Source organism: Nicotiana sylvestris, chromosome 2 (genome assembly GCF_000393655.2).
Source record: "Nicotiana sylvestris chromosome 2, ASM39365v2, whole genome shotgun sequence".
Taxonomy (NCBI): Eukaryota; Viridiplantae; Streptophyta; class Magnoliopsida; order Solanales; family Solanaceae; genus Nicotiana; species Nicotiana sylvestris.
The window spans coordinates 53,106,105-53,120,568 of record NC_091058.1 but is presented as its reverse complement, the minus strand read 5'-3'; the positions used below and the strand labels follow the sequence as shown (position 1 = coordinate 53,120,568).

The 14,464-nt window shown below is 43.5% G+C and overlaps 1 protein-coding gene across 1 annotated transcript; it reads right to left on the bottom strand.

Annotated features, from left to right (window-relative positions):
• Positions 1 to 9,642: 9,642 nt before the first annotated feature.
• On the bottom strand, positions 9,643 to 11,945 carry LOC138884922 (uncharacterized). The gene is made up of 3 exons (XM_070165790.1): positions 10,833 to 11,945; positions 10,520 to 10,619; positions 9,643 to 9,854 (listed from the first exon to the last, which is right to left on the bottom strand). Exons 1-3 carry the CDS (start codon positions 11,943 to 11,945, stop codon positions 9,643 to 9,645), a joined length of 1,425 nt encoding a protein of 474 aa, XP_070021891.1.
• Positions 11,946 to 14,464: the final 2,519 nt, after the last annotated feature.

The following is a 14,464-nucleotide window of genomic DNA, read 5'->3' as shown; positions in this document are numbered from 1 at the left end:
AATAGCACAATAGCAGATTCAGCAAACAGCAGTAACCAAAAACAGCCCAGCAAATAGATCAAAACCCAACAGCAGCTTCAGAAAATACCATGCAGCAACACCAAATGACCCAAAAAAAACTTGAGTTTGCAACAGAAGATAGACCCATAGATTTCCAGAAAAATTCCCACAGCTCTCAATGCCACAATAACCGAGGTAAATACTAATTTTTTAACAGCTATATGAAGCAAATTTTTCCTTCTTAAATATCAAAACCACTGAACTTTAGTGTAGGAACCTCTAGCCTACTCCCCATATTAAAGTTAAATTTCCAGTTTTTATCCTCTTCTTTTCTCTCTGGTCTCTTAAGATTTTAGCCAAAAGAAAAACCAGCCTTTTTTTCTCTAAAAATCAGCCTATTAATAGGCCAGAAATGGCAAGCCCCCAGGCTGCCTTGATCCCTTCAACTTTTCCTGCCCATACCCTTTTGATTCCCATGCCTAAGTGTCCTTTATTGATCCCTACTATGTTGTCCCCCATGCTTGTCCTATTTGTTTTAATCAAGAGTCATGGGTGTATTATAATACTCACTTAATTCCCATGTCTTGTTGTTTTGTTCCCCATTGTCATTAAAATAAGCTTAATGAGTGACCCCTAAGCAGACCCCATCCTTAACAGCCTGTTAGTATGTTACTAAATTCCCAGAATTACCCCTTAACCCTTGCATATTACTGTACTACCCTAAGCCTTACTTGTCTAAACTTACCAACTATATAAGCTTAACACTGATTTCTAATTGATCTCCTAGATTTCTACAGCTATATCCAATACTCAGCCTAAGTTCAACTTAAAAACAGATTACAAAGGGGTGTCAATCAGGTGAAATAAGTTGATCAAATTGGAGAACCAATCATGATCAACTTAAATCAAACAAACAACATAGAGCAAAAATGATGAAACAGTGGCAATCAGGTTTCCATGGTCAACTATGAAGAACAGGAGATTACTGAATAAATGAGCAATCTAGTTCAAAGACAAAAACTGAACATATTCAACGGGTTCATTACAAGTTAGCATAGCAGATGCTGAACTGGTATATACATGGAGAACATCAATGAACTATTATCATGTATCCTCTGATTTTAAACAAATTAATTGATGATACTTATTTGAACGACTATACAAGCTATAATATATAGCAGGCAATCAAATAAAACATTAAAACAAACTAAACACTATCTCAGGGTTCACAGATTTGACAGAATAATCAGAAACAAACCATTAAACATGAAAGACAGATAGAAACCACAAGAGAACAAAAGAAAAGGGAAAATTACCTCAGGGATTTGAAATTAAAACTGCCTCAGGCTCGAACTCGAACTCGAACATGTTTGGGGTCGAATGGACTTTAATCGAAGTGTTCTCAACTGAGAACACCTCAGTTAAAGTCTATTAGACCCCTATCTTTTGTTGATTTGGACAGACTCCATAAATCTGAGTTCTAGGGTTCTTGGGGGTCTGATTTGGGATTTGTTCAGTCCTGGTCAGACTCGAACGGAACCAAGGTCATTCAGGGGATGAGGAAGGTCAGGAGGTGTTGTGGTGTGAGTTTGGGCTCGGTGGGTGTAGATCTGTTTGTTGCTCGAATCTTCGATTGAAGATTTGAGAAGTTGCAGGGTGATTCGAGGTAAACGGTTGGTAGATTCGTGCTCAGGGTGGTTAGGTGCATCAGGGGTGTTGTTTTGGTGGCCATCGGAGTCCGGGTGGCTCGGTTTATGGTGGGGGAAACCTAAGGCGACTAGGGTTTGAGAGGTGGGGGGCTCTGAGGATGAAGGTGAATAGCGTGTGAAAGGGGGGGGGTCTGGTTTGGGGCGTTGGGTGGCAGGTCGGGCTTATATATGGGGTGGATGGTGTAATCCTGGCCCCTGGATCAATCAAGATTGATGGCCAGGATTAGGGGAGCTTATCCATACGGTGTCGTTTGGTTAAGTGGGGGGTCGGTTTAAGAAGGGAGTGGGTCGGGTCACGAGGGAAGCCAGGGACCGTTTGATCCATGTAGGTGAACGACTCAGATCAACTTACCTAAAACGGCGTCGTTTCGACTTAGCAGGGGCTGCATTGGACCGTTTGATTTCAACAGATCAACGGCTCTGATTTGAGGAGCCAAAACGGCACCGTTTGGTACATCTGAAGGGTCAGGTGATCGGACTGGGTCAGTGCAGTGGATTGGGCCTGATTTTCATTTGAATTTTTGGCCCAAATCCGGTATTTCCTTTCCCTATAATTAAACAAAAATTCCTAAAACCCAAAATTAAATTATACAACTATTAATTAACACTTAACAACAATTATCATACGATTTAAGACCTTTAATAAAATCACCATGACAACAAATAGAATAAAAATGCATATTTTTGTGATTTTCGCTTTTATAACCCGATTACGGTTAATTAATTCCTAAATGTATCATTTATTCCTAAATTCCTGCAACATGTATCTTTGTATTTTTAACTATAGCGAGGCGAGCATTACGGACAAAACCTTTATCAAAATGTCACGCAAATTCTCAAAATTGTGCACAGATGAAATTTGTTTCATTTTTTATTTCTTTTGGAGTAGTTTTTCCGTGAAGCAAAAATCACATGCTCACAGCTGCCCCTCTTTGCCCGAAAACATAAAGAGTTTTCGTGCAAAGATAAAGTAAGATAAAGCGAGCGATTTTTGCCCGTCCGAGTACTCCGTGTGAAGCATTTTTTGAAAAAGATTTAACCGAACCTTTGCTTCAAAGGTTTCCTACATATCCCTGGCTAAAGGGGAATCAGGTTAATGTAGTTCGGGAAATTTTGGTAGCTGGGACTACCATGGGATTGCAAAGTTACTGTTGTTGCATGCTATTACTACAGCTTACCGATCTCCTTGTTACACCGTGCTTAAAAGAAAAATCAAGAAGCTAGGCTAGACTACGGATCATGAGATCTCATCTGCCTTCAAACTTGTTCTTATTGCCTTGCTTTCTTGCCGGCTCGTGCTTCCTCCGGTGCTTTTCTTCCGAGAACTTGGGGATGACACTGGCCTTTTACTTTTATGAATACTTGTTTTATCATTTTGCTTGGTCCGCTGGGGATATGGCTTTCTTTATCAGGCTTGTTGTGCTGAGCATAATTTAATGTTCACAGGCCGCTTCTTTCAAGACGCGTCCTTTCTTCCTTTTGACTCATGCGCTTGAATTTGTGCTGGGCCCTTTTGCTGCAACCTTCTGCTTTCTGGTGCTGTTTTTTATTGTTTCCTGCTGGGTATGAGACTGAAAAGTATTTCTCTCGTTATACAGGTGGGCGACCTAGAACATGAAATGCAAATACAGAAATGTGTACCCTCATTATACTGGTGGGCGACCTAGAACATGAAATGTAAAGACAGAAATATGTACCCTCATTATACTGGTGGGCGACCTAGGACAGGAAATGAAAACAGAAATGCATACCCTTATTATACTGGTGGGCGACCTAGGACATGAAATGTAAAGACAGAAATGTGTACCATCATCATACTGGTGGGCGACCTAGAAAATGAAATCAATGTATGAAACGTATGCCCGCATTATCCTGGTGAGCGACCTAGAACATGAAATGAAAAACAGAAAATGTATTCCCGCATTATACTGGTGGGTGACATAGAACGTGAAATGAAAAACAGAAACGTATGTCCGCATTATACTGGTGATCGACCTAGAACATGAAATGAAAAATAGAAAATGTATTCCAGTATTATACTGGTGGGTGACCTAGAACATAAAATGAGAAATAGAAAATGTATTCCCGCATTATACTAGTGGGTGTCCTAGAACGTGAAATAAAAAACAGAAACGTATGTCCGCATTATACTAGTGGGCGACCTAGAACATGAAATGAAAAATAGAAAATGTATTCCCGCATTATACTGGTGGGTGACCTACAACATGAAATGAAAAACTGAAACGTATACCCGCATTATACTGGTGGGCGACCTAGAACATGAAATGAAAAACAGAAATGTATTCCCGCATTATACTGGTGGGTGACCTAGAACATGAAATGAAAAACAGAAACGTATGCCCGCATTATACTGGTGGGCGACCTAGAACTTGAAATGAAAAACAGAAAATGTATTCCCGCATTATACTGGTGGGCGACCTAGAACGTGAAATGAAAAATAGAAAATGCATTCCCGCGTTATACTGGTGGGTGACCTAGAACATGAAATGAAAAAACAGAGACGTATGCCCGCATTATACTGGTGGGCGACCTAAAACATGAAATGAAAAACAGAAAATGTATTCCCGCATTATACTGGTGGGCGACCTAGAACATGAAATGAAAAACAGAAAATGTATTCCCGCATTATACTGGTGGGCGACCTAGAACATGAAATGAAAAACAGAAAATGTATTCCCGCATTATACTGGTGGGTGACCTAGAACGAGAAATGAAAAACAGAAACGTATGCCCGCATTATACTGGTGGGCGACCTAGAACATGAAATGAAAAACAGAAAATGTATTCCCGCATTATACTAGTGGGCGACCTAGAACATGAAATGAAAAACCGAAAATGTATTCCCCTATTATACTAGTGGGCGACCTAGAACATGAAATGAAATGTATGAAACGTATGCCCGCATTATACTGGTGGGTGACCTAGAACATGAAATGAAAAACAGAAATGTATTCCCGCATTATACAGGTGGGCGCCTGTTTAACTAAGACATAAAATTTTGAATTTGTTTCCTCGTTCCTCCAAGAATATTTTTGACAATGGCAAATATTTTCTGCCCCGGTCTTGGTGACCTTCCTTGTGGTGCGTCTTTTTGTCATCATCATCCTTTATTTTCCTGTAGAATCAAAGAAAATTTTGTTAGTTTTAACATGGTGAGTGATCGTGTCACTCCTGCTGGGGGATGATTTTCCATTTATCCATTTCCCTTTCCCTTGCTCTGCGCTCCCAAAACTGGTTGGGGATGAAGTTGCTTGCTGGGGATGATATGTATGCTGGGGATGGTATTTCTGCTGGGGATGGTTTTCCATTTATCCCTTCCCCACTCTTTTGTTTAAAAAACAAGTTGTGGGATTCCCTTTCAACTCCAAAACTACTCCATTAAAAGTTTATTTTATCCAAGCCGGCGGATTAATTCTCTCTTCCTCCTTCCCCCTTTCTGTGGTGTATTACCATCTCGGACCTTGGTCCGTGATCTATCGCAGTTCTTGCTAGGTATCTTCTTGGAACTTGACCCACACGTCCTTCAACCCTCGTTTTCCGCCTTTCTCCATGTCTCCTTAATTTTCTAGGCCAGTTTGTTGTTTGATTTTGCGACAAACGCCTTTTGTCCTATTGCCTTGGCTTTGGCCTGTGGCTTTCGCATTTTGCTTTTTACCGTTTTGGCCCTTGGTAGTATACTCTGAAAAGTCCTTCTCAAAACAAATTTCCAGAAAAGACTTTTTAGACAAAGAAATGAAAAAGAAACTAGAAAAGAGAAAAATCTTTCTGAACAAATGTTGGGGGAGAAGAAAAGGAAAGAACTTATCTGGATGGTATGACTGGTCCCTACGATCATGCGTGCATTATGGATTACCCGACCCAGTCTATTTGTATCAATCAATCTTCCTGATGGCCTTATTTGCTGGGGATGAATAGGTGCCCACCTCTTCGCAAATGCGGATCCTTTTTGCCAATCTGTCTTGTCGCCTTATAGTGCCCTTCGAGGGGTTTTCACTAATAAGACTCTCTCTTTTATCTTAGCTCATGTCACCTTATGGTGCATGTGAAGGTTTTCACCGATTAAGACTCTCTCATTTTATCTTTCAACGGGGGATTGGAGTGTAGCCGTTATGACTCTCTCTTTCGGAGATTCTTTTCGGCCATCAATTCATTTCCAGTTTATGACCCTCTTCTTTGCTGGGGATCAGCGTATTATTCTCGGCTTCTATTGGCCTGACTTGACACCTCTCGAATATTGATCGGGAGGTCTTGTTTGGACATCGATGTTGGTTTTGTGTGGGTTAAAAAAGGGAAAGGCTGTCAAATATTTAACGTAACTTTGATGGGTGAAATGTTACAACTCTTGGAATCAAACCCTTTTTGGAGATTCAAAAACATTACTCCTGCCCCAGTTTTCTTGCTTGGGGAATTTTTATATTTACACTATGTTGAGCTATGCACACTACGGTGCACTATGACCGAGCCGTGAGGCGCCTACGTATCCTCTTTGAGGAATCAGGTCAAACATAGTTCCTACCTCCTCTATTTTCTTGTGACCTTTATCTTATCTTTGTTTCTCTTTTATTTCCTATTTTTTTTATATATATTTTTCCGTAGTGATTCCAAAAGAGGGGTATGAAAGGATAACTAAGGCTCAAAGGGGGGAAACATAGGTTAAAAGTATTTGGATAGAAGAAAGAATTGCCTCCGTCATTTCATTATCCAATAAGCACCGAGTACAAGCAAATGAACCAATAACTATCATAATCAAAGAAATTACGCATAGTATATTTTGACTGCATCAGAATTGATAGCCATGTCAACGCATCTTCCTTCGATATCTGCTAGACATAAAGCGCTGTTGGACAACACTCTGGTCACGACATAAGGACCTTGCCAATTTGGGGCAAACTTGCCTTTTGCTTCGATCTGATGTGGGAGGATCCGTTTCAATACTTGCTGCCCTACTTCAAATTTTCTGGGGTGCACCTTCTTATTATATGCCCTCGCCATTCTTTTCTGGTACAACTGGCCATGACACACTGCTGCCAATCTTTTTTCATCTATTAAGTTCAGCTGCTCCAGTCGAGCTTTGACCCATTCATCGTCATCAATCCCGGCTTCAGTGACAATGCGGAGGGACGGAATTTCGACCTCTGCTAGTATCACTGCTTCAGTTCCGTATACCAATAAATAAGGAGTTGCACCTATGGAAGTCCGGACTGTAGTGCGATAACCCAACAAAGCAAAGGGAAATTTCTCATGACATTGTCTAGATCCTTCTACCATCTTCCTCAGTATCTTCTTGATGTTCTTATTGGCTGCTTCAACTGCCCCATTCTCCTTGGGACAGTATGGGGTGGAATTGCGGTGTGTAATCTTAAACTATTGGCATACCTCTCTCATCAAGTTGTTGTTAAGATTGGCACCGTTATCCGTGATGATCACTTTTGGGATCCCAAATCTGCAGATGATATGGGAATGAACAAAATCCACCACTGCCTTCTTGGTTACCGACTTGAAAGTTTTAGCTTCAACCCACTTGGTGAAGTAGTCGATGTTCACCAGAATGAACCTGTGGCCGTTGGTCGCTGCCGGCTCAATAGGCCCAATGACATCCATGCCCCATGCGACAAATGGCCATGGTGCTGACATTGTATGCAATTCTGTCGACGGAGAATGAATCAGATCTCCATGTATCTGACACTGATGGCATTTCCTCACGAAAGTGATACAGTCATGCTCCATAGTGAGCCAATAGTACCCTGCTTGAAGAATCTTCTTTGCCAATACATATCCACTCATATGTGGCCCACAAACTCCAGCATGCACCTCTGCCATAACTGTCATGGCTTGACCGGCGTCTATACATCTTAGCAATCCCAAGTCTGGGGTTCTTCTGTACAACACTCCTCCACTAAGGAAGAAACCATTTGACAAACGCCGAAGGGCTCTTTTTTGGTTCCCAGTGGCCTGCTCCGGATATATCCCCGTCTTGAGGTACTCCTTTATGTCATAAAACCATGGCTCACCATCTACTTCCTCTTCTACCACGCTGCAATAAGCATGCTGATCGCGAACCTGAATGTGCAACATGTCAACATACATTTTGTCGGGGTGGTGTAACATTGATGCTAAAGTGGCCAATGTATCGGCAACCCCATTATGAACTCTCAGGATATGTCTGAATTCCACTGATCGAAATCGCTTGCTCAGATCGTGCAAACATTGTCGATATGGTATGAGTTTCAAATCCCGTGTTTCCCACTCACCCTGAATCTGATGTACCAGTAGGTCCGAGTCTCCCAAGACCAAAATGTGCTGGACATCCATGTCTGCAGCTAGTCGCAGACCCAAAATGCATGCTTCATACTCTGCCATGTTGTTGGTACAATAGAAGCGTAGCTGAGCTGTAACAGGATAATGACGTCCTGTTTCAGAAATGAGTACTGCTCCTATTCCAACCCCTTTCGCGTTTGCGGCCCCATCAAATAAAAGCTTCCAGCTTGGTTCCTCGGGTAATTCCAGCTCACCTGTGTGCATTACTTCCTCGTCTGGGAAATATGTCCTCAAAGGCTCGTAACCTTCATCAATGGGATTCTCAGCCAAGTGATCGGCTAGCGCTTGGGCTTTCATGGCCGTCCTTGTCACATAGACGATATCAAACTCTGTGAGAAAAATTTTCCATTTTGCTAACCTCCCTGTAGGCATAGGTTTCTGGAAAATGTACTTTAATGGATCCAGACGTGAAATGAGATAAGTAGTATACGAGGATAAGTAGTGCTTCAACTTCTGAGCCACCCAAGTTAGGGCGCAACATGTCCTCTTGAGTTGAGTGTACTTGACCTCGTACACTGTGAACTTCTTTCTAAGATAATAAATGGCCTTCTCCTTCCTTCCTGTAATGTCGTGTTGCCCCAACACGCAGCCAAACAAATTCTCCAGGACCGTTAGATAAAGAATTAATGGCCTCCCTGGCTTAGGTGGAACCAACATAGGTGGATTGGACAGGTACCCTATGATCTGGTCGAAAGCCTCTTGACACTCCGCCATCTAGTCTACCGCAGCATCTTTCTTTAGCAGCCGAAATATGGGTTCACAAGTCACCGTGAGTTGAGCGATGAACCTGCTAATATAATTTAGTCTTCCCAATAGACCATTACCTCTGTTTTGTTCTTTGGCGGTGGAAAATCTTGGATGGGTCCAACTCAATGCCCCGTTGACTGACGATGAATTCTAACAGCTTTCCTGATGGAACCCCGAAGGTGCATTTGGCCGGGTTGAGCTTAATATCATACCTTCGAAGTCTTTGAAAGAATCTCCTTAGGTATGCTACATGGTCTTCCTGACACCAAGACTTTATGATCACATCATCTACGTACACTTCAATTTCTTTGTGTATCATGTCGTGAAACACAGTAGTCATTCCTCGCATGTACGTTGCCCCAGCATTCTTCAGTCCGAATGGCATTACCCTGTAGCAGTAAGTTCCCCATGGTGTAATGAAAGATGTCTTTTCCGCATCTTATTCGTCCATTAAGATTTGATGATATCCTGCATAGCAGTCCACAAAGGATCCGATCTCGAGCCCAGCGCAATTATCGATCAGGATATGGATGTTGGGCAATGGAAAATTATCCTTAGGACTTTCTTTGTTGAGATTGAGGTAGTCGACGCATACCCTGATTTTCCCATCCTTCTTCGACACTGGTACCACATTGGCCAACCAATCGGGATATCGTGTGACCCGAATAACCTTCGCATGTATCTGCTTAGTCACCTCTTTTTTGATCTTCACACTCATCTCTGTTTTAAACTTCCTCAGTTTTTGCTTGACCGGAGGGTATGCCGGGTCAGTGAGCAATTTGTGAACCACTAGATCGGTGCTTAATCCCGACATATCGTCATATGACCATGCAAAGACATCTTTAAACTACATGAGGGTTTTGATTAATTCCTCCCTGACGTTTGGCTCAACGTGGATACTGATTTTGGTTTCTCTGACATTGTCTGCATCCCCTAGATTTACAGCCTCGGTGTCGTTCAGATTAGGCTTGGGTTTCTCTTCAAATTGGCACAGTTCTCGGTTTATTTCTTCGAAGGCTTCATCCTCATCATATTCAAACTCATCGTCACAATCGATCTCTTGTATCATTAAGTCGGAGTCAGATTAATTTATTAGACTAGGTCGAAGATCCGCTGTGCATTCCATGTCGTTAGAACCAGTAAAAAGAGAACTGTTCAGAAAGAGGAAAGAACAAAACAAAATTAAAATGAGACAAGAAAAGAGAATTTTATTAAAAATGCGGGATAACAGGGTTCACACTTGTACAAATAAGATTTTGATTACACCCTGGAATAATCCGAAAAACAAGAAAGAAAAATTAAAGCCTACTACCAGGACTCCCCCCCGGATAGGGAGGGGGTAACCGTCCAATTGTTGGTTTTGGCCTCAGGCCCCACAAACTGTATGTCTGCTCTGCTGGAACCCTCTCCAACTTCTACCATATTGACATCAGCAAACAGCCTTTCGAAACTCTGATTCAAATCCCCTTCCATCCCAATCAATGGTCCGAGAATTTTTGGGACCGGTGACCCCTTGGCACTTGCTCTAATAAAGGATCTTGAGAGACGCGGTATTGGTTTGGGAAGAAACCAAACTCTCTTCTTTATTTTCCGCTCTCGCTTTACATCTGCCGCAGTCGGTTTGAACCCCAGTCCAAAGGTCTCCAAATTCTTAGGCAAGGAGACAGGTTGGACAATCCCCTGAAGCTCAGCCCCCAGGCCTTTTCCCGACACAAACCCATTACCCAGCATTTCTGAAACTATCATGACCGTTGCGGAAGCTACCCTAGGGTGCTGAATGATCTCACCCTTGGGAATCTTGTTTGCCGACACTGCATCGAAAATCTGGTAAACCCAGGGACCTTTGTCATCATTGGTATCTATGAAGGGCACAATGGCGCCTCCCATGGTGCACGCAGTGTCCTCGCCGTGCAGTACGACCTCTTGTCTGTCCCATTCGAACTTGACCATTTGATGCAAGGTGGATGGCACTGCTTTAGCCGCGTGGATCCACAGTCGTCCCAACAGAAGGTTATAAGATACCGCGACATCTAATACCTGGAACTCCATGCTAAATTGGACCGGACCGATGGTCAACTCAAGTATAATATCCCCCACGGTGGCTGTTCCATTTCCGTCAAATCCTCGGACGCAAATGTTGTTCTTGTGGATTCTACCGTGGTGGATCTTCAGCTGATTCAGGGTGGATAGTGGACAAATATTGGCACTTGAGCCGTTATCCACCAGTGCTTGAGTAACTGCCGAATCTTCACATTTGATAGTCAAGTAGAGAGCTTTGTTATATTCCGTGACTTCCACTGGCAGATCATCATTAGAGAATATTACCCTGTTCAACTCAAAAATTTTGTTGGCAATCGTTTCAAGGTGGTTTATTGAAATTTCATTGGGCACATGAGCTTCATTCAGTATCTTCATTAGGGCCCGATGATGTTCATCTGAATGGATCAGTAATGATAACAGCGAGATCTGGGCCGGTGTTTTCTTCAACTGTTCGACCACGGAGTAATCCTGCACTTTCATCTTTTTCAAGAATTCCTCAGCTTCTTCTTCTGACACAGGTTTCTTTGTCACAGCTGGGTTGGATCTTCTCAACTCCACTGGAGCAAAACACCGTCCTGATCGAGTCAGTCCCTGCGCCTCACAACTATCTTCCACCACTTGTTTTCCCTTGTACATTACCACTGCCTTTTCATACTTCCAAGGTACGGCCTTGCTATTAATCAGTGGTAATTGGACTACCGGCTTTATGGTGACCATCCCCCTGCAGACCCCTTTCACAACAACCGCGGGTGGGGATGATGTCCCTGATACCACCAATTTGGCTGGCTCTGATTTGTTTGTTGCGGTGGACGGATATTTCCCTAGTATTACCACTGGCTTGATATCTTCCCTCCCCAACTGCACCCCTACTTCCCCACCGGTCGATTCTTCTTTCGGAGCGGCTTGGATTGTCATCACTATCTGTGAGGGTTTCTTTGGCTCTCCTCCCTCGTATACCAACTCGATCATGTGAGCTTCGTGGTGTACTGGCAATGGGTTCTGGTTGATGTTGGGTGCCTCCGGCGTCTGGACTTCGATCTTGTTGGCATCAATAAGATCATATATTGCATGCCTCAACTTCCAACACTTTTCGATATCATGCCCCAGCATTCCTGAGCAGTACTCACAGCTTGTTGATCGGTCCAAATTTTGGGGTAGGGGATTTGGTCCTCTAGTCTCGACAGGACTCACCAAACCTAATTGCCTCAATTTGTGGAACAAGGCGGTGTAGGTTTCTCCCAACTCAGTAAAAGCTCTATGTCTCTGTAGCCTGTCATTTCTAGCAGCTTGATTTCCCCGAAAGCCCACCCCTGGAGGGTTTCTGTATGCCCTTGGTGGATGATAGGTGTTTTGGGGTGGAGGGTAGGTGTTTTGTGGTGGTGCATATGTGTTTTGGGGAGCCGGCGTGCGCCATTACGGGCGAACTGGAGGCTGAGTGTATGTTTGGGCTTGGTGCACGGAGAAGTGTGGTTCTTGAGGTGGATAGTAGTGTTGTGGCGAGCTGTATGGATAATTTGGCCTGTGGGGTCTGGGTTGGTTGTGGTATGGTTTGCCGGAGCTGGACCAACTGCCTGCCTCAACCGTGGCGACTTCTTCTCTCTTTCTCCTTCCCAGCGCACCTCCCGTGCCGCTCTGAATAGCCTGGGTCGTTACCTTGAGTGCTGAGTAATTCAGGATTTTATCAGACCTCAGCCCCTCCTCGATCATAACCCCTATCTTTACTACTTCATTAAAGGATTTTCCAACCGTCGTCACCAAGTGACCAAAGTAAGTTGGATCCAGCGTTTGCAGGAAGTAGTCCACCATTTCTCCCTCTCTCATGGGTGGATCAACCCTGGCTGCCTGTTCTCTCCAGCGGAAACCAAACTCACGAAAGCTTTCCCCAGGCTTTTTTCCGGTCCTCAACAATGTGAGACGGTCGGAGACTATCTCGAGATTGTATTGAAAGTGACCCGCGAAAGCTTCCGCTAGGTCATCCCAAGTGTACCATCTGCTGGAATCCTGCCTGGTATACCATTCCAATGCCGATCCACTCAAGCTTTGACCGAAATAAGCTATCAGTAGCTCATCTTTGCCGCCTGCCCCTCTTATTTTGCTACAAAGCCCCGCAAATGTGCCATGGGATCACCGTTCCCTTTATATAAATCAAACTTAGGCATCTTGAAACCAGCCAGGAGTTGGACGTCCGGGAAAGGGCATAGATCCTTGTAGGCCATGCTGACCTAGTTACTCAATCCATGCAGGCTCCTAAAGGATTGCTCCAGGCTTTTGAACTTCCTCATTACCTCATCCTGCTCTGGCCCCTTAACTGGTTTTTCAATCTCTGTCGGGACCCCCAAGTGTGGATTATAGGTATGGGGTTCTGGTGCATTGAATGTGGGTTCAGGGGGATAGTATTGCGCATCGTGAGCCTGAAACAACGGCTCACTAGTTGATCTTTGCAGTGTGGATGGTGTGGGTCCCATAAAAGTGGGAACATTTGGTGTTGAGAGAGGTTGATGGGGTGGTGGAGCTTGGGAATCATGGGGGCTTCTCTCCTGATAATAGCGGTGATTCGGGAGGCTTGTTGAAGGGCCAGAGTGAGGGTATTCCGGCATATGCCCTGGTGGTTCCGGGCTCTTTTGTACTTTAGCCAAGGCTAACTGCATCGCATTCATCTCCAATCCCATTCTTTCTATCTTCTCCATCGCTTCTTTCAACAACTGGCTTACTGGCCTTTCTTCCTCGGTACTATTTTCTGAAGTAGTCATGCTTGTTGGTACCGGTCCTTTGGATCTGGTTTGATAAGGGTGTGTTTCCAGAACGCTTTAACAACTAACTGTCTGATATTTGGGAAAATAGCAAACTTGTTAGCGTTAGAGTTTTAACAGATTTGATAACAGCACATTGGGGATGCAATGCTCCTAAGCAGTTAACCGTTTCTAACATGTTTTTCTTCAAACGCATGCGTCATCCCGACTTGCTTTATTTGTGCTTTTAAAGTGTTTTGGGAACCCCTATTTTTCTCTCTATTATTCCATTCCTTCTTTCTTTTCCCCTTTTTTTCTTTTCCTTTTTTTTCTTTCTTTTTTTTTTTATTTTCTTTCTTTTTAGTGGCGGTCGAATCTTATGTGGATTGCCTACGTAACACGTCCCTGCGTGAATCAGACCGGGCGTAGTTCGGCCATAAAGTAAAGACGCAAAATTCTTTTGGAATCATTCCATTTATCACCAAAATTTGCTATTACAAACTACTTATCTTAAACAAAGAACAACACTAGTACATATTCCAAAATTCTTAACCCGACTCGATAAGAGAAACAAAAACAACATATGGGAAGATAACAGACCTATAAAGCCAACAAACAAGACTCGAACTAGGGATACACTAAAGATTTCAACTTAGGGGCTCGCGAGGCATCGTTCGGCCTTTCCGCGGGCTTTGGTGTGAGACCTCTTTGTATGCTTTTCAACTCATTCATGATCTGGTGAACATAGCCCATGACGGAGGCGAGTAGGGTATCACGAGGCATCTACTCACAGGCCAAGCATCTCCTGTAGATGTAGTGCCCAATCTCGTCAATCCAATCTCGGATGTTGTCCCTTTCCCTGAACAATTGCTCTATCCGCCGGTTTTTTAGTCCCAGTGC